The sequence below is a fragment of the Aplidium turbinatum genome, chromosome 10 (genome assembly GCF_918807975.1).
Source record: "Aplidium turbinatum chromosome 10, kaAplTurb1.1, whole genome shotgun sequence".
Taxonomy (NCBI): Eukaryota; Metazoa; Chordata; class Ascidiacea; order Aplousobranchia; family Polyclinidae; genus Aplidium; species Aplidium turbinatum.
In genome coordinates this window covers 21332943-21359004 of record NC_137481.1, presented here as the reverse complement: position 1 = coordinate 21359004, position 26062 = coordinate 21332943, and the positions used below count along the sequence as shown (strand labels likewise).

Genomic DNA, 26062 nt, shown 5'->3' with positions numbered 1-26062 from the left:
AATTGTTCAAAATTTTCTGGGGGAGGTCCCCCCAACCCCCCCGCCGCTGGATGTCGCCTTCAGCGAACACGCCATCAGGCATCGCCCGCCGACCGTCAAACTACCCCCTCTCCTTTCAAAATATCCAGCTACGTTATTGAATTGGATCATTGTCATTGGGGCCCGCAAAGCATATTCCGCACAGGGCCCGAAATACCAAGACCGGCACTGATGCATGGAACCATTGCATAACCATATTTACATAAGCGACTGTGATTGAACCGTTAAACCAAAATCAATTGATATTTCGGTTGATTCAATGTTAGTTCACAACGTTTCAATGCATTAATACAAAGTTTATCATTTTAAACCTAAGTAATGATTGACAAGTGCATACGGCGTGTCACAGTAGCCTACGTGCAACTGCTGAATAGTAAATCATAAAGGTTCACAATAAAAAGCTCAAGAGGTGGCAAAAAGTTTTGGCGTGAGATCTATATCTGCTTTTATATTTTATGAAAAAGAAAAACTAGCGCTTTTGAAAGAGGTTTTTTAATGTTCATTTCTGTTAGGTAAGCATAGTTTCAGATCTAAAAATAGCTAAAATAATAGACAAAATAAAGCAAAAACTACAAAACAAATCTAAAGCAAAAGTTTATTGCGCTGCAGGCTGGGAACTCCCCAACACTCTACGAAGTAATAATGCGAAAAAGATTGGGAGTTGCCAAATTAAATACGCACAGGAACACGAGTTGCGAAATATCAATTACTCACTTAACAGTTAAAGCAAACATTGGTTAGCTGATTGAAAGCATATAGTCAGCTCCATGACAAAAGTGACGCTATGACAAAATTTTTGACAGAGGAAAGCATTCCAGATTCTAGTCTAGAGTGTTGAGAGTGTCCAAGTAAATTTTGAAGGTGGGTTGAACTAACAAGCAGGCGCTCGGGGGTGTCAAAGTGCAACACACTTCAGGAAGTGCTTGGATAGGTACAAACATGGCCACCTGGAGATGCGGCCTGATTTGTCACATTTTGCATATTTTGAATACAGCTACTGCTAGTGTTTGACTGACATTTTCTGAAATTTTTTTACAATTTGTTGTCTCCTAATGATATAAAATCTTTTTGTTGCCTTGGGGAAGCAGTAGAAAATGAGAAAAAAGTAACTTGAAAAACGCTAAATCAGACTGTTATTGAAAAATTAACAGTCTGACTAAAATCTTCAAAATCAAATTTTCTTTGTTTTTTAACATCTGAGGATATTAAAACCTATTGTGTCATCTGGGAAAAACAGTACAGAATGGGTAAAAATATAATTTTTAGAAAAAATTATTTAAACATTTGCAAAAAGTTAAAAAAATCTGGAAATTTCTGCAAAATGTGACAAATCAGGCCGTATCTTTAGGTGGCCATGGTACAAATAAAGACCGTGGTATGACTATGAAGACCGGCTTTCTTGCCTTTTTGTCAGTTTTTCACAAATTGTTAGTGTAAAATTATGATGGCCGCCCAGACCATGCAGCATTTAAATTTGGTCAATGATTAGAAAAGTTTTGTCAAGCCGTAGTGAAGATATAAAGGTGTGAAAAGAATACAATGAGTTCAGAGCTTCAATGAAAGCCAGGAGGAAGATGGTGGAGAGCCACCACGGCCGGATATCTGTAGATCAACATCTTAATTGTTACGATTATCTCGTGGGTTTTGCGTGGATTGTGGGTCATGAACTGTTGATCGCTTGTGCAGTTTTGATTTTAATTTTAATTTTGGTAACGTTGATTATTGGTGACAGCTTCTGCAATAAAAAAACAACCTAACAATCGCATGAAGAGGCTACTCCCAGGGTGCAATTGAAAAGTTTATGACAGTATGTTACAATGCATTAAAATTACGCAAAACGTTGTCCAATACCTAATCCACAACCAAACACGCCACAAATAGGCCATGCCCAAACATGATGTTTTGAACAACTTTTTTTACAGCTGCAATACATGAGCAGCAGGCAACAGCTGTAACCTATTCTAAACTTTATTGTGTTTCTGAGTTAAGTTGTTTTATTCGTTGCTAACGTATAAGTATTTAGTATTAATTAGTTATTGAGTAGATACTATGACCCATATAGCAAAACCTGTCCTTTTTGCATTATTTCAACGTCTGCAGACGTCTCATTTTTGAACGTCTGCAGACTGTCTATGAAACAACAGCTCAGCGACAGAACAATCGATACATTATTTCGTGTGAACTTCACTGTAGCTTACAAAAGACACATCCTAAAATGTAAACCTTGTTAAAGCGATAGTTTTTTCTTTGATGAAAAGCCGTTTTGTTTAATTTTTAAATAAAAGTTATGTTTGATAAATTGTCCTTCCGCAAACAGTCTTTTTATAGTTCTTATTTCAGTCAATTGCTTCGTCACGATTGGAACCAGGCTCATAAGGTGATCAGATGATTTTGTAACAGCTTATCTGTTTAGCAATATGGCTCAGTGTGTTGGATAATCAATAACAACTTTTAGAATTGTGTATTGTAAGTTTCTATGAAATAGCAAGTCCCTATCACCTGTTATCATTCAGCTTTTACCTGTCTGCTCAAAAAAGACTGAATAATGGCAAGCAAACTAAACGGAAGTTGGAAGATGTTGTCTTCTGAGAACTTCGACGAATATATGAAAGCGCTAGGTAAGAAAATACTACCAACAAAAAATGTTAAATTTTTAGTTGAGAAACTTGTAGTGTTCTTACTTATTGCTAAAGTATTAGGGCAATTAGGCCTACCCAATGCGTAAACTATAAATATTAAAAGTAAAATGCTGACTCATTTTTGAATGTTATAGATAGGTATAGACACCAAAAATATCAAAAGCAACAAACGGAAAAGTTTGTACCTTTTTCCAACAACTCGATCAGTAAACATCTGGATCTGCGAACGAAGAGTCGGCAATATCAAACAACGATGGTTCAGAGTGGCCTGCAGATAAGCAGCTCGTTTTAATAACAGCTCGCTCCCTTTCTATCTCTCTTTCTCTCCGAGAAACCATGAAAAGAATCATTCACAAATGATCCAAAGCTTGTACGAAGGCCAGAAATTGTTAAAATAAGCTTCAGAAGAAATTTTTTCAGTTTAAGGGCGGACTTCATTGTTTCCTCAGTCAATCATTACGTTTTCATACAAGTCCATGCAAACTAATGCAAAAAAATTGTCTTGCTGTGTAGGTGTGAACGCTTTCGTTCGAAAGATGGTCGGGTTTGTGAAACCAAAGGCGGTCATATCGCTGAATGGAGAGGACTTTTCTTACAAAAGTGTAAGCTCTATGCGAACTGTGGAGACCAAATGCAAACTGGGTGAGGAATTTCAAGAAGACATTCCTGACGGAAGCAAAACTAAGGTGGGAAAACTATTTGAACTGAGACTTTGAAATTTCACGTCGTTGTCGTGTGAGCCTCTGGGGCCGAGAGTCTATCCTTTTATCACCGCAGTTTCACGATGTTTCTGGACTAAGGTGGGAGACTACTAGAGAACAGCCAGTTTTTTGTTTCATCATCTAAGACACTCAGACCTTCCACTCCGTTAGGTGGCTTGAAGATGGCATAGTCATTGATGATGTGGTCGGCGGTCTCTTTCTCACGTGAAAACCGTGTATTAATTTGGATTTTTGTGTTTTGTTTTTTCAATAAACTAGCCTCCAGTCATTGTTTGTTTACACTGGGAAATTCGGCATTCTGAAAGTTTTCGCAGGCCGCACGGAGCCTTCTCGTACCAGGGTTTGGCCTTCTCGTACCGCATGCGGCCCGCGTACCAGGGTTTGGACCACTCTGTGTTAGATCAAAGATTTCTGATACTCTCAATTTTAAAACTATCATTATTGTTTACAGTCGATGATAATTCTCAAAGGGGAAAAGCTAATCCACACTCAAAGATGGGAAAACAAACAAACTACCATCACGAGATACGTCGATGATACAGACCACCTTATAATGGTAAAACTTTTTGACGATTTTATTGCAGTGATTTTATGCAGGCCTGAAGAGGCGACCGAAACACTCGGGGTGTGTTCAGTAGCAGAAGAAAAAGAAACAAAACCTTTACCTAGAACATTATGCAGTGTATGGTTGTTTCTTGCTTGTGCGCAGGAATGAACATGTTCAACAGCAGGGTCAGACTCCGATCAGTTACATAAGTTTTCGTTCCGTTTTAGTTTTCCGTTCCACTAGATTCAGCAATTGTTTGAGTTTCGCTTTTGGCAGAATGATCGTTGCTTACTTCACAATGTAGGTTTTAACAACCTGTTTTAGCCTGATGCTTACATAAAAAGGTGTAATTAACTAGATTCAATTACAATTACGCTGCAATTGGCACTACTGTAAGCAATTGATCCACTTGGTTGCATGTAGTTGGCTACATGCTTTGGTGACATGCTGCTTAAACGTTGTCATAATTATGTTGCTTACAATTTTCTATAGAATAAATAAACGCAATTGAAAACCTTAGTAGGCTATTCACTGCAAAGCAATGAAATACCGCTAGCCTACTTCAAAAGTAACAATTCAAAATTATTGTTTTTTAGGAATTTGTTTTTGAAAACGTGACAAGTCGGAGAATTTATCAAAGGATTTAAGAAGTCAGCAAAGTTACTTCAACAAACTGCTTAAAATCAAATCAGTTGTGAATCTAGAACAGTGGTTTTCAACCAGGAAGGTTCCGCCAGTAAGTCTAGGGGTTCCGCAAGTTTACATTCAAATCCGAGAGTTTATTTTATTATTATATGCATATTGCTTAAATATAATCAAACATTGATTAGGTTTGCCACTATTAATAAATTTGCTACATTTTACCACGTTCACTGCGATCCCGAATTTTCATTGTTTTCTTGTGGTGCGATTAGCTTTAACTTTCTGCTTTCCCGCCTAATTTCGTCGACATGTTTTCTTTGCTTCAAGAAGTTCTTTCAGGCAGTGTAATCGTTTGTACACCGGTGGGTCAAATCGCCGTGAACGTGTTAGAGATCATTTTGTTTTGCCAGTATTAGGTTTGTTTTTATATATGTAGGGCCTCGGAACTTCGCATTGCCTTGTTGGTATTGTTGTGTTTTGCCTTATGCAATTAAATTATTGAACAGGGTTCCTCGAGCTTTTGGAATGCTGCATTGGGTTCCGTTCCACCAAAAAGGTTGAAAACCACTGATCTAAAAACTATTTGTTTTGCGTAGAATCCTTGACTGACAAAAGAAGAAGCCACAAGTCAATAGGTGCTAACAATCAAGCGAAAAATTTAAACACACCAACCTTGTTTTAAAGTAGCTGAGCTATTTCCTGTCACCATAGTTTGTTGCTCAAATATTAAGGAAACCGTATTTTACAAAATGAAGTTTATCTCTTAAGCACAGCTAAACACTTGTCTTTTGAGCCCCTTAAATGACATCTTTATACGCCTCGTAAATTAGGCTACCCCTTTTTCTATTCAAGCACCTTGCTCCAGCTGTGTTTTCTGTTTATAGAAAACAAACATGTCCGCCCCGTTGGTTAGCTCAGTGGTTAGGCTACGCGTCCGACTCAAACTTAAGCGAAGCTGGTTCGATTCTTGGGGTATGGGCTTGAGCAACGCATTTCAAGGCTGCTCTCCTTTCATTCAATTCAATTTTTTTTTTTTTTGTCAGAATGCAAAAGAAATGATATTGTGAAAAAGAAATACAGTAACAAAACTAACAAAAGGAAAAGGTGGCAAAACCTTAATGGTTTAAGACGTGCATGAAAGGATCTAATATTGCGGATCTAATATAAGGATCTAATAAAGGATCTAATATTAATATTTTACCACGAATTTTCAACAATTTACCAGTTTAGAAACTTTGTATAGCCTAGTGTTGTATTTTGAACATTTTTTTTAGAATATAAAATGCAGTGATGTAGGCTACGCATAGGCTATACAAAAAATATTGACGCCGTCAGCGTAAACGCAAACGTTCGAAAAACCATACGACGTATGCGTCAAGGCAATTTGTAAAAAAAAGTTGGCGCGTCAGCGCATACACGAGAGTAAACTCATTTTGTTTGCTAGGTGCCAAACATTCACACGGTATAGGCTAAACCACTCGAAACAAACAAGTTTTATTTTGAATATCCACGAAAAAACACAAGCATCTGAAAGTGTTCATCTGACATTTTGCTGCGTTTTGGTTTCAATAAGTTATGTCTTTGCCAATTGAAAACATTCTTTTTACACTCTCAAACAACAGCTACAGTAAGACATTAAAAAGTAGGCCTATACGTTGAAGTTAAAAAACGCTAAAAAAAACGCTAAAAAAAAACGCGAAAAACTTTACTGCGTAGAGCGTAGCCTCAAAAAGCGACAAATATCCAAAAAAATGTGGCCGTAAGCGTTAGCGTAAACAAAAAGTCTACGCCGCAAGTCTACGGCGTATACGTACATCTCTGATAAAATGTAGCATCATCGATTTTGGAAGCTTTTGCATTTGCTAACTTATTGCAATTTAGGCTGAATGTTAATTAAGCTTCGATCAGGGATATCTACAACTACGGGATTGCTAACTAGAAAATATCTATGACAGGAGCGGGCCGACGTCAAAATCACCACATTGTGAAGATACGATGCAATCAGGAGGCACTCAGTCAGTGGCGTAGCCAGGAATTTTGAAAGGGGGGGGGGTTGACGGCCGGCGGGCGAAGCCCGACGTTGTCTTCGCGAAAGGCGACACCCAGCGGCGGGGGGTCTGGGGGAACTCACCCTGAAAATTTTGAAAAATTACTTTGAATTTGGTGCGTTCTGAGAGCATTTTCAACAAAAATGTTGGTATAAATATTCCTGTAAAATGGTGCTGTCCAGTGGCATAGCAAAAGGATAAGATCATGTTTTCTTGGGCATTTTTCGGTAATAAAGCTAAGTCTCTATGTTTTTTCCTTGTTAATTCCTGGCTGAGATATTTGAATGTTTGGTATTGGCAAAACTCGCTCTTGTGACGTCACACGCGTGCCAAAGGGGGGGTTGTAACCCCCTAAACCCCCTTTGGCAACGCCACTGCACTCAGTCATCTATGTACAAGTACAAAAGTGTACCATGTAACTAACCGTATATTTATGGAATATTCAACTTGCGTCGGCATGTAGCCATCAGGCTAAAGAAAGCTCTACCACAAACGTTAATTATGAATACGGTAAGCAATAAGAGAAAACAAAATGGGTATGCATCGTAACAGGAGTCATAAATTCAAATTAAAACGTGTGCAGTAGATATGAAGCAATAAAACAGATAGTTTTCTTTTAGTTACACAAAATAAAGCATAAAAATACTACCCTAAAACACAATAGAGCAGTGGCGTGGTTGGAATAGCGAATACAGTAAAGACGTATAATAACCAAGCACACACAGACATTAGTGCCAAAATAAGCGTTGACAGTGACTAGCTCGTCTGCAGACTACTGATAACCGAGGAGCCTGAAAGGTGTGATAATATTGCGTAAATTCCAACTTTCATGAGCCAAACACCTGAAAGCATTCTCGCTAATGTGGATATAATGCTAGCTAAGCAAGAGCCGAAAAAGTACCGGCATCGACTGAAATCAGCTTTGAAAAGTACTTCAGTATGATACTCCATACTTGGCTCAAAATGTATTGTTGGTACCAGTAGCGGTATCGGAAAAGTACTTCCCACCTTTAATCGCAATGAATTATAACATTATGCACAAATAATACTGGATAGAAGTCTGGTGACAATCATACGCATAATACATATAGTGTGAAAAAAATGAAAAATACAAGTTCAATACAAATGACATGTGAAGATATGTAAGCATATTTCCTACAACTTAAAATTAGCTGCTACTAGAAGCTTTTGATGTTAGTTTTCTGATTTTTCGAAGCAGTTTAGGTTGTGGTGTATCAACAGTTGGTTGACTGTTAAAACGTTTAAGCTGATTTTTTGAAAAACAATTAAAAGCACATTGCACAATTAAGTCAAAATTACAATGCCCAGTAGAACATTTTGTATTTAGTAAACTAACAAGAATCTTTGATGAGCAAAGCATCTTTTTGATTACATCAACAAAGGCACGCTGATGACTGTTTAAAGATAAAAACTTTCTCATCATAGAAGGATCATTAATGATGGCCTGATAACACTGAGCAGCCAGTACAGTTGTCCCAAAGCAAAATTCAGACGGTTCACATAAACCTCCTCGGTTAGCCATTTCAAACAGATGCTTATGCTCATTTGGGATGGAGCTCTTCAAATCAGGCTCATCATCTCCCTTTATTAGCAACTCCTTGCAAGCACAGCACTTCGTGCGGCGTACAATGCTGCGTGCAATGTATCCGCTGACATAGTAGGCAATAGCAGCATCCGATTCTGACATATCCTCTAATACAATACCAAGAAAAAAGTCTGCAAGCCAAACCTGCTCTTCATTAACTTCACTACCATCGTCATCATTAGAAAAAATGTCAGAAATTCTTGAGGCTGCCAACAGAGTTTGCTGCTGTAGCAAACTTAAGCAACGTATTTTCTTTTCAGCCAAAAGCAGCTGCTTGACGGAAATAAAGAAATTGCCGCCATTGACCTGTATACAAAAAATGAAACTCAATATATGTAACGCACTAAAAGCAACACCAGCGAATCCTTAGCAAACCATACAGTGATCTCTAATAATACTAGTACAGAATAATATAAACTGACCTGCCTATACCAGCCAAAGCGGCCTTCAATAGGATCCGACATAACCTTGCCTGAAAGCAGATAATCAAAACCATGATTGGTTTGAAGGTAGGTGGCAAGTTCAACTACTGCTCCCATGGACTGAATGCAAGCTGTGAATGTCTCGTTGGAAAGCCCAGCCGTTCCACAAACACGCCATTCTTCAAAAATTTTTGTTGCTTCTTTCAAAAAAAGCAACCCAACATGATTTGTCTCATGGCTGATGCTTAATGGAATGAACATAGGATCTCTTTTCTTCTCTCCTAAACAAAGTACCAAAATTTTATAGGGTTATACATAGGCTCAGCTTATCTGCACTATAGTGCTTGTTTCTTTGACCTCCATAGACTGTACATACCTTTAAAACAAGTTTTAACAGACATTACTTTCCAAATGTTGGTGACAAAATTGATATATCAAGCAGTTTCTGAAAATGCTGAACAAGCTGTGCTGTAATGATCCAAGCCACGAACAGTTGATTCATTGAAAACACCTGCATGCCAAAAAATAACTAGTCAATAGTCACACAAAAATACTAGTAAAGCATTGGCATGAACACAAACACACACCTTGCACATAAATACATAAAATTTATTACCAGCTATATAGCTATAGCTTGAACATAACAAATTTACGCTATGCTGATGATACTGTTCTGTTGGCTGAATCACAAGAAGATCTTCAAGAAATAGTGGACAATGTTAACTCAATTGCCAATTGGTAAAGAATTTAATATGAAAATTAACGCTAAAAAGACCAAATCAATAATAATCTCAAAATCATCAGACACTCCAGTAGTACTCCAAATTATAATTGACAATGAAATTATACAAAAAGTAAAATCTTTTTCCTATCTTGGACATTTAATAACTGAAGATGGGAAGTGTGACCATGGAATTTTGAGACGGATAGAAATTGCAAGAACTACATTTGGAAAAAAGAAAAAATATTTTAACCAATCAACGTTTAAAATTACCAATTCGTCTCAGGATCTTAAAATGCTATATCTGGTCAACACTATTATACAATTTGCACTTGATTACATGTTCTTCAAGTTTTTGAAGAAGTTACATTGAATGCATTTTCTACCAAGTTGTACATTTGTACAATAATGCATTTATAAGACCACTAACCAAACACCTACTGAGAGCATGTAGTGGAGATGTCCGTGAAATGCTGCTTGGATTTAATGAGGATTTCTTCAGTTTGTGAGCAACCTTTAATGCCTTGTCTTCTTCCATAGCATACAGGCGAGACAAATGATGAAATTCTGCAATACATGACTGACCAAGCAGGTGCTCATGGCCAGTACAAGGGAGATACATCCTTTTCCTTTTTACAAAATTGTTGTAAATATTCTTCAGGTTATGAGTAAAATCAAAAAATAAAAACAGTTTTTCCTCTTTTCTCAATGGATGCTCTATGCTGTGCGAAAGCTTTCCACCACACAGATCAACAAACAATTTCCTATAAAACAAAAAGTACAGCTTAAAGTGGTGAAAATGGTATATACAGCAATAGATGTCACTTTGTTTTTAAACAATGTTTATAAAAAGTTGCAAATGCAACAGGCAAAAGTTTGAGTTTTTATTTCATTGAGATCTAAGAGACTATCGAGCATATGAGAATGAAAGCATAATAAAATATTTTATTTAAACAATTATATATATGAACAGCTTACGCAGTAAGTACCCAAACAAACTACCGGTACTATGATGTAATTAGAAAAATGTTATCTTACCTGTTACAGACATGATTGTCTGCAGATACAGCAACTACAAAAAAGATATCATTGAGTGCAAGCATCACACGTTCAAACCAACTCTTCAACAAATTAGTGTCAAGTTTTTCTACAGGAATGAGACAAACAACATCTTTGTACTTTCCACTTATTTATTGGACCATAAATGTCAATACAGTTTTTGCAGGCTGACCTTCTTCAGTTAAACCAATGAAAGAGCCACTAGTATATTCAACACGCTGAGCAGTATACACTTCGTCCATCATTAAAACGACAATTCGTTCCCGTTGAGATAATTCAGATGTTCGTAATCTTAAATATTCCAAATCCAGTTTTGCAAAGTCAACAGTCATTCCAGTAGAAAGCTGACGAAGACGGCTTCGACAAGGCAATACAAAAAAATTTCGTAGTTTTTTTATAAAGGGATGAACTGGTCAGTTGCCATAAAAATGCAGTAGTGATAGTATTGGTGGAATAGCGACGAGCATTTTTTGGTACTTGGAGTAAAGATATTTGTTCTACAATAAATTTTAATAAAGGCACACATGTGTTTTCATTGCAAATGGTCAAATCTATGGATGCACATTGCTCTAGACATGATGCAGCTAACTCCAACAACTGAGTATGACTTATACTATCAAATGACTTGCTGCATAGTGATTTACATAATGCCAGTAAATTTGTAAGCTCAGAAATGGTTGTTAAACATTGAGAAGCGAAGAGATGTTTATAAACTATATGCGAGGCAGGACTGCAGAACACACATATGCTTGAACTTCCAAAGCATCAGTAACAACAACAGAGGATAGAAGTTTGGGTGCAAATGTGAAGTCTTCAGAAATGGCAATATAATGAAACTGGATATTTGATTCTTTGAAAATAACGACATAACCACTTGGTAATACTTCATTCTGAATATTTGTCTTAAATGAAGCAAAATTTTTGATCACCTCTTGTTGGAACAGATTTTGATTTTGTTGTTCAATGACAGAATTTTCTTTTTTCAACCTGGCAGATGCAGATGATGCAGTTTTGCGAGGCACAGAACTTGCCTTTGTCAGATACTGGGGTAAAGCCAAAAAAACACGAGGAACTGCAACAGATTTTAATCGCTTTCTTTGCAATGTACTTGAACCCCGTACTTCCATTCGATCAATTCTTGTATCACAAGAATCCGTTACAAAGTCATTCTCATGAAAATGCAGGGAACATACTCTGGATGACTCTGTGACAATCCAATCTTTCCTCGGAATTACTTTTATCCATTTTTGTTTTAGCTCATGTTCTTTAGGAAACCTATATAAAGCAATTTTCTCTTTACTGTCATTCGTTTTATAACCAGTTTTACAACCTGGTACACAACATTTATACACCATCTTTCAGTTTACATTAAATACAGATAGAAACTTAACACTGCAATTTAGCTGAAAGCAATATACATGGATCGATAATGGTACAAGCAGTGTAAATATTTTTAAGGTAGGCTGTCATGAAATATTTTTACTGGCTACCGGTAATTTTAGTAAAGTGACAGTTTCACTTTACTGGTGACTGCCACACAAAATTCTTGAAGTCTAGTTTAACCAGGCCTACTCCAGAAGCTGAACTGGCCTTTCCTGTCTGCTCATTCATAAAAACAAGTGATACCTACTGCCATGAATCAAACTTGTGATCAGGTCAGCACCTTCAGTGAAACTTGCCTAGCCACTTGATTATCAACGTACCGTAGCTGGTGAGAATCAGCAACAATGTTGGTATTGGTAAGCCTAATAACCCCATAGTGTGAGCATGTACTGATGCAACCTGCCATCAACTTTGCAGAGTAGCCTACGATTAGTACATCCAGGGCAGGCATAGGATTGTTGTAGTAGTAGGCTACGGTACCATACAAAAAGTTAATGGCATTTAATGCCGCATAAAAGACAAGGGGGGAAATCTATTTGAATTGTCAGATTACAAAAATAGATGTTTCTATATAGTTATAAATAGCCTAAACTCAAGTTTTTAAAATTTTTGACTAGTTAGCAGGAAAGTTTATATCCTAACTTGCATATATTGCTTCTGCTGAACCCCTAGCCTAGCACACCATTTTAGTAGCCAGCCAATCTAAGCAAAGAACCACTACAAAGCTTTACATTTACTCCCTTTACTTAAATCATAACCAAGAAACAAAACTAATTCTGCAGTGACAATCTAATAAGCACAGAGTTATGAATTCTCTGGTCAGCACACTGCAAACTTGCAAAGGAATTGTGGAAACACTTCAAAGTTCAAAAATACCGTCGGCCCGCTTATGACAAAATTGCTGAGTCATTAAACGTGAGTTAGCAATCCCGTAGTTGTAGATATCCCTGGCTTCGATTCAGTAGGTTATCTGCAGAAATTAAATGTAAAACAATGTAGCCTAACTGGTAAGCAGATGTAAGCTTATTTCTGATATTCAATAGGATACGGTAGGCTACTTCATACCTACTTGCAGTGGCTCCGAGAGGGGGGGGGAAGTCGGGCCAGTTTCCCCCCTAGCAAAACATTGTAAAGGAAAAATGAGTCGTTTTTTGTTTTTGCACTTTTGAGGGGGGCCCATTTTTAGTACTAAAGTAAAAATGTACCAAGTAAATAATCAACAAATTCTTAAATGAAGTGCGTAGTTCCAAGTATTTCTCAATCATTGTAAATATCACTCTCGATGGTTCTCATCAAGAACAAATCATTTTCGTGTTAAGGTAGGCGATGTTGAACAGCTTCAAGACGTAAAAGCTGAAGCTGAAATGATTTCTGTATCACTGAACGGTTTCGATTGTAGGTTGATAGTGTCAACTTGAAAACTGGTGCTGTTTTAGCTAAGCGGGAACTATTTTTGCTTGACAACTGAACCTTAACTTCAAAATCTACGTTGGCCAGGCATAGGATGTTGTAGCCCAGGGGTCACCAACCTTTTTTGCATGAGGGCCACTTTGGCACTTAGGAGAGCTGTGGCGGGCCGCACTAATAAAATTTTAGGCAGGTTGACTCTTATGCTAGAAAAGAACGCATTTCGTACCCAGTATCCAGCGTTACATGTTGTTCATATATATGTTAGAAGACCGCAACAACCAAATTAATCGAACAACGCTACTGCCAGGCCAAGCTCCTTTTACAACGCTTTTGACTTTTTAAACATTGCCTAATAAACGAGGCCACTTGTTTTGCGCACTTATAGCGAGGCGAGTGGTTTCATCAGAATATTCATCGACAAGCAAGAGTGGTGTTGTCACTTCGCTTCACAAAAGATATCTTGCAATTAACAATTTCAGTAAACAAGGAAATGTTTGACACGTCGCAATACAGGCAACAATAGTGACCTGCAAACATATCAGTGAAAAATAGGCACCAATAACAAGGAAAAAGAAACCAGGCACCATGAAACAAATGCTTGTGGAAATCACCCAAAAATCGTAATTCTATCGTAATTCATGTACATTCTTCCCTTTAAACAAGTAATAAGTTGGTTTTTCATCCTTTTTGTGAGAGGCTATAAAACCGTCTCTCTTTTGTTATAGACAACTGTCACTTGCGGTGCTTATCAGCGTTGCAAGAATTTGTTGATTAACATTTTGCAGAACTTGCTTCGGCAGTAGGCTACATATACTACAATTGGCACGATACAGAGAAGATTAGCATGGTCCCTGCTCAAGGATGACACGCAAAATCGTGAAGCGTTCCAAATTTCTTTAAAAAAACATTTTGCAGTACTAAGCTAAATATTTTCATAATACAATCAGAAAAAGTCTTTAAATTTATATATAATATTTAGCCAATTTATTATAAATTGAGTTGGCACACCGACCTATTTTGCCAACAAAAACTTGCATAAAGAGAACACTGCTCGTGAAACACAATAACGGTGAAACGCACACTAGTGTTTACATGACATTTGCAAACTTAAAATAAGCAACCCTATGCTCACAGACTGTAGCGCACCCAGCATGGGGCTAAGGGGGCTCAAGCCCCCCCCAAACTCGCCACTAAAAATGAAGTTTTTGCATGTTCTCAATTTATATATTTTGCTTACAGGTTAGGTATGAATAAGACACAACAGGGCTGAGCATTATAACAATATATTTTACATATTTACAAATAGTTTTAACAGTTGAACGCTTTCGGTTTAACTTAAGCCCTCCTTAGGAATCCGAAAATATTTATAAAAATGTAATAAATTTCAACTTCTAGAAGGTAAAATTACATTAGGAAAAGGCAACTACATAAATAACTACAAAAAAATTTGCACCACAGGAAACGTGATACATCAAGTAAATGTTGAAGAGAATGGACACGCCTCCAGCAAATAATTGTTTGTTTAAATTTGGGTTGTAGCGTTTGATTAAAAGTGCTTTCTAGATTTTGGTGTCAAATTGAGATTTGCCTTTGCGCAAAATTTTAAATGAGTCGGCAGAGAATTTTCGATCAAAGCAAAAAGAATATTCCATGATATGGTCTTTGATGGCACTTTTCTTTAACTCTCTAAAGTTCAGATGCTCCTGTAGCCTACTCTCGTGGTCAAATGTCTGTGGACATACCGATGTACGTCAATGCCGAATCACACGGACATGTAAAACTGTATAAGACATTTGAGCAGAGAGACGAAGGCGTCTGGGGCTTTAGTTGAAAATACGAACTGAATTTGAATGTTTTGTAAGTAGGAAAAACGTCCACATCAAATTTATTGTTTAGGCTACAAAATTAATGTTTTGTTTGAAACTGTTTTCGTGCTAGTTGTTGTTTTCGCACTTATTTGTGTTGGCAAACGGAAAGCTAATTCTATTTTGTCATACATGACGAAAAAGCCAAAATTTATAGAAGATTGCAAGAGTGGACGTAGGGATGAGGCAGTGGCGTCGCCAAGGGGTTTTTTAGGGGCTTTCAACACCCTCTTTGGCACGCGTGTGACGTCACCATATTGAGAATGATGCTTTTAAACTCTTTATGTCTTTAAAACAAAGTTTGCCTAGTTTTAAACGAAACTGCATTAAAAAAGCGAGTTATGCCAATACCAAACATTCAAATATCTCAGCCAGAAATTAGCAGCAAGAAAAGATAGAGACTCAGCTTTATTTCCGAAAAATGCCGAAGAAGACATGATCTTATCCTTTTGCTATGCCACCGGAAAGCACCATTTTATAGGAATATTCATACCCACATTTTTGTTGAAAATGCTCTCAGAATGCACCAAATTCAAAGTAATTTTTCAAATTTTTCTGGGGGTGGCCCCCAGACCCCCCGCCGCTGGATTTCGTCTTAGGTAAACACGCCGTCCAAAATTCCTGGCTACGCCACTGGATGAGGATGCTGATGGTGCTAGTAGCATGGGGTTCACTAAGCCAACTTCTAATTTGATTGAGAGAACAAATCCTGATGTATCGGCAACCGGTGGGTTGTAAGTGCCTTTAAATATTAATCAAAGGGATTAGCATTGGCCTATTGTCACTGTCACTATTGTCGCAAATCACTCAGCCGACATTTCTGAATTAGCCCCCCCCTAAATTTTTTTCTGAGTGCGCTACTGCTCACAGACATTTTCGAAATTCGAAAACAGACGTTTAAAGCAACTACTGGGACAGTGTGGCTGGACATCGCATTGGAATAGCTGCAACCCCCCCCCCCCCACAGAACGATCATCTGATTGGTCGGTCGGTGGAATCGTATGCAAAGCGAAAATATGCTTCCCGAAAAGTATTTTTTGCCTTCGTGCTCTTTAACTCCTCAAGAAAAGTATTTTTGGTTATACTAGTACGCTGATACCTTCCGCGGGCCACAGCGATACAACGTGGCGGGCCGCATGCGGCCCGCGAGCCGCCAGTTGGTGACCCCTGTTGTAGCCTATCCAACATAAGTTATCTGGGAAAGTTAAAGGTATCAGTCCAAGCACGATTAAAGAAAGTAAATCCTGTATATTTTTTGTTTATGGATCATGTTTAGGCTATGGATCATGTTTATGGATTTTGTTTATGGATCATCAGTCATCATCTCCGCCTGCAGCAGATGCGCATCAACATGAGTTAGGCTATTTGCTTCCAAGAGTGGCGATTTTGAGCCAACTCGCCCAGTGTCGCCAAGTTGAGTCTGGTCCATGATTGGATGTTGTCTTGCCATTGTTTTGGTTGTCTGCCACTTTTTCTTTTTCCTTCTACTTTGCCTTCTGTGCAAACTTTGCTGATTCCGAATTGTGATCTTTTAGTGTGGCCGAACAGTTTTAAAACTTTTGATTTTATTAACTTATTTCTGCAATTGGATGTAATTTTGTCATAGTTAGAAGATCTTCTGTTTTCGTGTGGTCAAGTAGCCTTTTGTTGGTCATGCTTCTCATGATGTGATTTTGGAAGGTAGTGAGTTTTTTCTTTATTTGAGTTTTTTGTGTATGTATGTTGTTGCTTAAATCTAGTTGGAATTCATAATGTTGTTCAAATGTCTTATCATTTTAGACAGCGTTGTTCAAATGTCTTATCATTTTTGGAGTAATTGATTATGTAAGCTAGTGGCATCTTTAAAGTTATAGCCCAGCAGTCAGAGGAAAAAATCTGAAGAAAGCTGTCCTATCATCTTGCAAAGAAAATTGACTTCGAGAGGGTGCAGTCAAACCCAATGCTTTACATTATCCTTTTGCAATTCAAGCTCTAAAGACGTTTCATGCATCAAGTTGGAACCAAGAAGAGCTTGATCGAAAGCTGAGTCAATGCTAAAGTAGCCTACAACTAGCAGTTTTAAATTTGTGACTGCTTTGCATTATGTGGATTACGGTCCTAAACAAGATTCACTGACGAATTTAATGAAATTAAAGCTGTAATCTAAGTAAGAGAAAGCTGAGAAGAGTAGGCTACTACTCGCAAGCTAAAGCTGCAGTGGCAATTATAAATTTAAAAGAAAATGATTTTCTTTTCCTGAGGACAGAACGCTTTTATAACTCCACTTAACTAGCTGAATCATTCGAAGGAAATGTATTCTACCTTACATTGCAAAGGATTCGATAGTTGTTGGAATTGACAAATGTATCAACAAACATAAAACATAATAATTATCGTCGATGAGTTTGAAGTTCCATGAAAATTTCATCGTATGTCTGTTGTGCAGTTGCGGGCATGTGGGACAAATTTAAACCATTGGTATAGGCTACAACAATGACATTTTTCAAGACATTTTGGATGAGTTGGTAGGCTACTTTTGACAGAAAGCCACACAGCAAACTTCAGCTGCAAACCAGAACGAACCACCCCATAATCTCTACACAAGGAATAATTGATTGCAACTTTCGAAAGGTTTTTTCCAAATAGTTTTGTTATAATTTTTTTTTGTGTTCCGGTAGCTACCTCCAACGGTTGCACTTTGAGAACGTGGTTTTAACAATTACTGAAATTTGTTAAGAATTGTTTGCGCTCCAGTAGATCTATGACTCAAAACCGATTGAAAAGCCTAACTATACATGTTGTGCATCAATTCAGACGACGCAACATTTTATTATTTGATGCTGTGATCCGTAACTTTGCATTGCAAAAAGTCCATAAAGGGTTGAATTAAATCAGGGATGTCCAAAGTCTGGCCGCGGGCCAACTCCGGCCCACGAGACGTTTTTGTATGGCCCGCGCCTGTTGTTGTACAATGTGTTATTTTTGGCCTGCAGACACACAAAAATCATATAAATTCAACTTGCAGTTTTCAGAAAAATTATTGTGGCTGTTGGCCCGCGAACACTTATTATCAAATCTGGCTCGCGTGGGAAAAAGTTTGGACACTCCTGAATTAAATGCTTGGTTTACTATTTTCGTTGCCTGTATGCCTATTGTGTGTTTACAAAGCTTTCTAGACAAAATAGTTAGCCTCAATGGCATTTTTGCTGCAAGTGTTAATCCAGTGATTAAGTTATTATGATTTTTACATTGAACGAAGTTCTTTTCATGCTGAGGAAAGTAGGCTAATTTCAGCTTAACACGAACATGCAACGCAATATTTGCTAAAAAACATTATGGGGCTCATTTTTCGTATTGTTTCAGGACCAGTGCTGATTTCTCTCGGAGGCCCTGCCTACTTGTCTACATTTCTTCATCTGTAGGCTACAATTTTGAAAGCCTGCTAGGTAGCCTACTCTAAGGCCAACTTTATGAAGTTTCTGTTTTAGCATCGGAATTTTTTTAGGTTTTTTGTCCATATCGTATTAGGCTTATGCAGTTACAGTAGAATTCGCCTATAGTGACTTTGGCTATAATGACACTTCGCCTATAGTGACACCTGTTGTAAAGTCCTGTTTGCATACGCAACAGTTGAGTAGAATTTGGCTATAGTGACACTTCGATCGGTTATGGTGACACTTTTTCTGCGGTCCCTTCAGGTGTCACTATAGGCGAATTCTACTATAGGCCTATTTGTTTTGTTTTTTTACTAAGGAACCACCCAACTTCATGTGCTACCATCAGGGGCGGCGCCAGACAAAAATGAGTGGGGTGGACAAAAATATTTTGAGGTAATATGAACAAAAGAATAGAATGGGGCCAAACGCTCCCATACATTTCCTCTGCGGTCCATAGAATTGCCAACTACGATCTTTATGTTAGCAAGCTTGTCGTTATTTTATGTCATGGAGGTGCTGCAATGATAGGCGGCTTCATAAAAATTTATTGGGTGGCCCCTTAAACAGAATTTTAAAAAACCTGGCTATCACCGGTACCTAATAATACCCATTGCCATAGGTTAAGAACAGAGATGTAGCCTACGTATACGCCGCAAGTTCTACGCCGCAAGTATGCGGCGTAGACTTTTTGTTTACGCTAACGCTTGCGGCCACATTTTTTTGGATAGTTTGCGCTTGAGGCTACGCCGTAAAGTTTTCGCGGTTTTTTAGCGCATAGCGTCAACGCATAGGCTACTTTTTAATGTCTTTTTTTCGCTACAACACGCTAATACCTTCCAGCGCTGCAGTTGAAAGAACGTTTTCAATGGGCAAAGACATATTGGAACCAAAACACAGCAAAATGTCTGATGAACACTTTCAGATGCTTGTGTTTCTTCGTGGAAATTCAAAATAAAACTTGTTTGTTTCGAGTGGTTTGGTTTATACCGTGTGAATATTTGGCACCTAGCAAACAAAATTAGTTTACGCTAATGTATGCGCTGACGCCGCCCATTTTTTTTCCAAGTTACGTTGACGCATACGGCGCATGGTTTTTCAAACGTTTGCGTTAACGCTGACGGCGTCAATATTTTTTGTATGCGCGTACATTACTGGTTAAGAATCACTGCACTAAAGTTTTATTTTGCGCTCGCAGGTCAGTTGTAAAGCTTTCACCATTTTTGAGGACCAGTGTTGTCGGCAATGTCTCGCTTACTGCTGATCTGCACCAGATGTTCAATTCTTTGTAATGATGGCAGGTCGCAGATAATAGTTTATTGTCTTATTTTGCTGTGGATACGTTCACAAGATGCCACAGTCATGGGCAAAGTAGCAACAGTAGCAATAATTTGAAACAAATCGCTGTAGAAATGATTTAAGATCGTTTTGTCCACACAATTTCAAAAGTGAAGGCAGACACAACCACACGGTCCACTTTGGTGTTTTTCAATTTCTAGTTTCCACTTGTGGCAATTAGCTGACCCCAAAAAAGAAGATCTTATAGCTGCCCAACCTGATTTTCATGGAAATTATAGAATTTGACTAAATATTCAACTTTAGGCAAATTTGATGGAGGCATGTGCGTGTAATAAAATGCAGCTGCATTTGACATTAATTCACATGTTTGATCCGAGTAGCCTAACGCTTTTTAAGTTCATTCAGCATTCTGTCAAAGGATAAAGAAAAATTTCGTCTTAACTATTCTGTAATGGATTCAGATTCACTCCACGGAAGACTGTTGCAACCTATCAATAATATCTGACCATCTCGGAAATGGCTTGGTGGGTAGCGGCATCGCTTAGTCGGCGAAGTGGTTTCACTGGTAATTTGATTTCTATCCGCAAACAGCGATGTGTTGAAAACCAATTTTGCAAAATCTTCCTCTGAACGCAGTGAGTCAAATGCTCTTGTCAAGTCGTTGATAGCAGCAACCCCAGTGGTGAGATCCATTTCTTCACTTTTTAAATAATCTGAAGCCTGTTTACTTAACGAAAAGCATTTATGAAGAATTAGACTAGCAGTAACAAATTCAGTTTGCTTGATGCGGAACAAACATCCAGTAGATACACCATTACCTTCGTTTGACATTTGTTGGAACATTGACAGCAGTGCTGGATATAGGCTACATTAATAACAACATCCAGATCATCTGAACGTGCAGACCAATGAGACCATCTAGTAGCCTATCAGATAACGAGTGCAATGCAATTTTTCCAGACGTGATTCCATCCTTTTTAAAATGCTCTTTATACAAAAAATGTATCTTGGGAGAACAGTCCATAAAGTTGTAGATTTTACCAATTGTTTTGACTGTCGCTACATTTTCAACACTGTGCCCAAGCGCAAGATTTAGTCGGTGTGCAAAACAATGAAAATATACCGACGGTTTGGCACCCGCTGCAATTAGGTGTTGCTGTGCACCTTCATCCTTGCCTGACATGTTGGTGGCCCCATCAAAACCTTTGCCTATTAGGTCTTACAAAGCTTGTGTCTCAGCTGTGATAAAAGCCATCACCTCAAAATGGTAAAATTAGACTACAATCAATCAATACAATAGAGCGATAACCATGAAGATTCTTTATTTCTTCGTATGTCAATGCTGCAACAGTAATTATTCATAAGTAAGAAGTTGAAATTAATTTATGACGCAGTCACTAGGCCCCCCTAACCCCCTGCATACACCCCCCAAGTTTTCTCATCGGATCTCGACGAATTACAAAATTGACCATAAATAGAAGTGGGGTGGACATGTCCACCCCAGTCCCCCCTGTGGCGCCGCTACTGGCTACCATGATAAGGATGAGGATCTGCCCGGTTCCAATAGCGACCATGTTAACAGTCAACCTCTTTGTAGCTTGTCTCAATTTCTTTGATTAGTTTGTTTATTTCTTTCATTGTATCGTTCACATAGCCTATTTTATAGCCTATTGTAATGAGTAGGCTAGGGCTAGGCCTACCGGTCCGTAGGCTATTACACGGAGTATTATAAGCTCAATAGCTCATGATGTTCTTTAAAGTCTAATTGGTGAATCTACTGTCTAGTCGACTGATACACGTTAACTTATCGATAAAAAAGTGGACAGCATTACACTAAATTGGCAAACTCAAGTTCTGTCAATTTAAACGTAACAAACTTGCATTTTCCAATTTAGTGTGATACGGTGCGCTACTTTTGTGATTATTTTATCACACTACACGCACCCTTTTGGATTATTGGTGAAGTCAAAAGAAGATAAAGTGAGCAAAAATAGAGATAGGCCTATATTTAAAATCTAATAAAATGCAGGCATACCGTAAGTTACTAATTTTTTTTAAATGAACTTTGATCAATCAATTTAAGTTTGAATTTCCAAAGGTTTCAGAAAGTTCCCAAGTGAAATGTACAAAACACCCAGTACTTTTTTCTGGTCGGTCATGAAGGCGTGTAGTCTGGTGAAAATTAAAATATGAATTAGGCTATACGTTACAGAAATATTGGCGCGAAAAAAACACCTGACAACAGAAAAAGTTGCTGTTCGATTGGTCCCCAACTCCTCATGTCTAATAGGTGCCACACTTTCCCACATTTCATGTAGCTTAAACTACTCTCATTAGGCCCTAGCGTGCTTGATATCACAGTGCAAAAACTCTCTTCTCGTCAGAAACAGAAAAATTAAGATTAACATAATCGATAACGATTCCCCAACGCCCAATCACCATGTCCATAAAAATAAAATCAACAGATTTAATTTTTCATTTCGTCACAATTCAAAAAGGGGAATTCCCGGATGGAGGAGCACCATCCGCTCATGAGGAACTACGATAGGGCAGGCTAGTGGCTACTCAAGTGCTGAAACGAACCTAGTCCAGCCTGTGATTCAGAATGGTTTTTGTTTGAAGAAGGATTATGAAAGTAATGTGCAACCGAAAGAAAAGTTTTGCTTGAATATTAACTATAAATACCTTATGATGTTGTTCTCACCATTTTATTCCGTAATTGATTTAATGACTGACAGATGATCCATGAATTCTCAGAATACTGTAGCTGATTGGTGAGCCTTGCCCAGATCTAATTGATTTCAAGTAAAAAAAAATACCCTAGTTATTTACTTTTACAGAACGTTTTTCAAACCATAATTTGAGAATGTTTGAGCTTTGGTTTTTGGGGTATTCTTTTATTTAGTAGCCTACTGGTCAGTGTTTTTTTAGGAAGTGGCTATTTTTCCACACTTAATGCCATGGTTACAATCAGGTGTTGCCAGAGTTAGGATTATAGTTAGGAAGGGTTAAGATAAGGGTTAGAGTTAGGAATAAGATTAAGGTTTTGATCTTTAAACTTTTCTAAAATTAGGGCAGAATTCCTTATCTGGCAACACTATTGAGGCTATTATTACGGCTGTGGCTATATTTACACTAGATAGTGTAAGAGTAGCCTCAATAGTGTTACCAGCTAAGGAATTCTGCCTTAATTTGAGCAAAGTTTAAAGCGGGCAACACTAAAAGGCGGAAGCGCGGAAATAAGCCGGGCGTAAAATGGGGTGTTGTCCGCAGAAGTAGCGATTTAATGCCGATGTAGAAAACGCGGAAATACGATCTTGGCGTCCATATTGTTTAACATAGCGATAACTTCATCATGAAAGAATGAAATGTTGCAACATGGAAAAAGGCGGAAATGCGATTTTTAACAATAACTCACCCCCGAACCTACTTTTATGTTGAAATATCATTGAAAGACATTGTTTAGAAGCAATTGTGAGGTCAGTAAATACTTTGACTGTTTTAATTCTACAGTTATTGGAGTAAATTTCGAAAAATGAAAGGAATTTATTTAAGCAGGAAAAAGGCAGAAATGCGATTTTTAACAACTCAATACCAAACATTTTCTTATGTTGAAATATTATTGAAAGATATTGTTTAAAAGCAATTGTGAGGTCATTAAATACTTTGACTGTTTTAATTCCACAGTTATTGGAGTAAATTTCGAAATTTAATGGAATTTATTGAAATAGGAAAAAGGCAGAAATGTGATTTTTAGCCACAACTCAATACCAAACATTTTCTTATGTTGAAATATCATTAAAACATATTATTTAGAAGCAATTGTGAGATCATTAAATACTATGACTGTTTTAATTCTAAAGTTATTTTGGCTTATTTCCGCGTTTCCGCATTTCCGCCTTTTAGTGTTGCCCGTTTAAAGCTGTTGAAAGCAAAAACTTGTATTTGGAATTTTTTTAGTCCTGGGAAAAGATCAAAACCCTGAACTTATTCCTAACTCTAGCCCTTTCCTCAACCCCTCCTAACTTTAATCCATCTCTGGCAACACCTCATTGTGTAAAAATAGCCACTTTCTATTATTACACTACATAGTGTAAATATAGCCACAGCCATTCTTTTATTTAGTACGTCTTGTCACTGTCAGCCTTGGGAAGCACAGAATGTTATTTGCAGTTCTGTGGATTTTAATGCTGTTTTCTGTCAAGTTTTGTCTTAAGTTCAACTTAACAGATTTGTGTTTAGTCAATATCTTTAAATTCAGAATTGTGCAATTATTTTCCAGTTCAACAATTTTTGACTTTAACTGTTCAACATGTTAAGTACAGTAACAATGTGAAGTTTCCGAGGTTCATTTAGGCCTATGTCAGCTACATTGCATTTAGAGCTAACTAGATTGCATACCGCAGGTCAGGAGTGTTCAAAGTCTGGCCCACAGGCCAAATCCAGCCCACAATACGTTTTGTATGGTCCGCTCCTGTAGTTTATTTTGGCTCGCAGACACACAGAAATCGTTCAGATTTAATTTGAATTTTTGTTTAAACTTAAGGAAGACGATAATTTCTCACAGACAAAAGCCAGACAAGAAAAGTTAAAATCATTGTTGCATCATAATTGCAATTAATCAAGTATTATTGCTTGGGAAGTATAATAATAATTGATAGGCAAGCATCCATTTATTTTCTTGTTAGCAAATTAAACAACCGCTTTTGAGATTTTGCTGCAAATGCAAAGGACTTATTGCTATTCACCTTTATCTGCTTACTTGCAGATAGTTGAGCTTCTCTGCGAAGCCGACAGCAACATCTTTTATGTCTTTTTACCAGCAGCTCAATAAAAACAAATTTCCACACATGCAAAAGTTTGCAAAGCTTGTTTGGCTCAACCAGGGCTGCGATTTTTGCCTTTTTCGGTGACGAGGTCACTCGACACGCGCCATCACTATTCGACAAACGCCGTGCCTTACAAAAAAAAAAACGAAAAAAAAAGGAAAATAAAAAGGCAAAAAAAAACTGAGAGAGAACTAAACGTCGTCAGGTCGAGGAACAATCGGGGGGGGGCATCACGTGATGCAATCATAAGAGTGCTGACTTACGTAAACTTTCTTGCGCCAGGTACTTCAAAGCAAGGTCTAAATGTGACGCTTCACACGAGAAACTCCCAAGGCGTCAGCGCCGCCATTTTGAACACTGCGGGAGAATGCTTTGATCGAAGTTCCAACGCCTGGCATCAAACATTTCGCCACACATGTTTTGTGCTATTCGACACAACGGGTTTCTTTTATAGATAAAATAACCGAAGTAGGCTACTTTAATTGTCAACGTGTTTGCAAGTTTGTATTTATGTCTGACTTATGCACTTGTTTCAAGCTTGCAGAAATGTTTTGCAATGTGTATAAGAAATAGCAGACAGATAAACACGGTTGCAACTTGACTTCCATCCACTAAAAGGTTTTCTGTGATTACGTAATGGGCGATTTTGCATTTGCATTCACAAAAGCACACAACCCAGCTGGCAAAACCCGTCGTTTTTACATTGATTCAACGTCTGCAGACGTTGAATCGAAAAAACGAGAAGCGAAAAATATACTAGAGTAGTCTATCACGAGTCACGACCGCACTGTTTGATTTGTAGTGATGTACTGTACCAAAAGTAGCGATACGCACGCTGTTACGTTAAATAACTCAGGGGGAAAAGTAAGTTAATTTTGGGTTGATTCAACATTCGAGTCCGCACAAATCTATTTAATTTTCCTGGCGGGTTACATTGCGTACCCAGACAGCAAAAATCATCATTTTTACATTGATTCAACGTCTACAGACGTGAAGTCAATGCAAAAATAACGAATTTTGCTGCCTGCGTAACAATGCCCAAGAAGAAATTTACGTTTGTTTTACATTAATTCGACATCTAGCGACTTTGAATTATCATAAAATAACGTTAATTGTTCAACCAAGTACCGGTGACAAATTAATATCTCACTGCGAGATGATTGCCTCGATTTACGTTTACACTAACATAATTTCGGCACAACTGGGATACTGCGAGCAAACACGAGTCTGTTTGATAAAGAACTAGCTGTCAGAATCGGAATCATAAGACGCTGTATGGGAGGATGAAGCTGTCGCATCGTCACTGGAATACTTGAAGACGCAAAACTGCCCGTTCATGAACGCGCAATGCCATATGATCAGAAGCATTATTTTTCTTTTCTGCCGAAGAACCGTTTGTCTAATTTCGTATTACTTTT

General features: G+C 37.8%; 1 protein-coding gene and 2 pseudogenes across 1 annotated transcript; 2 read left to right on the top strand and 1 right to left on the bottom strand.

Moving 5' to 3' along the window:
• The first annotated feature begins 2477 nt into the window (after positions 1-2477).
• Positions 2478-5598, top strand: LOC145778819 (fatty acid-binding protein, adipocyte-like). Its single transcript, XM_082590403.1, has 4 exons — positions 2478-2657; positions 3192-3364; positions 3852-3956; positions 4544-5598. The coding sequence occupies exons 1-4, from the start codon at positions 2585-2587 to the stop codon at positions 4592-4594; spliced, it is 402 nt and encodes a 133-aa protein (XP_082446529.1). The 5' UTR covers positions 2478-2584; the 3' UTR covers positions 4595-5598.
• Positions 5599-7464: 1866 nt separating this feature from the next.
• LOC145779062 (uncharacterized) lies at positions 7465-10008 on the bottom strand (annotated as a pseudogene).
• A 4026-nt stretch (positions 10009-14034) lies between these two features.
• LOC145779179 (U6 spliceosomal RNA) lies at positions 14035-14134 on the top strand (annotated as a pseudogene).
• Positions 14135-26062: the final 11928 nt, after the last annotated feature.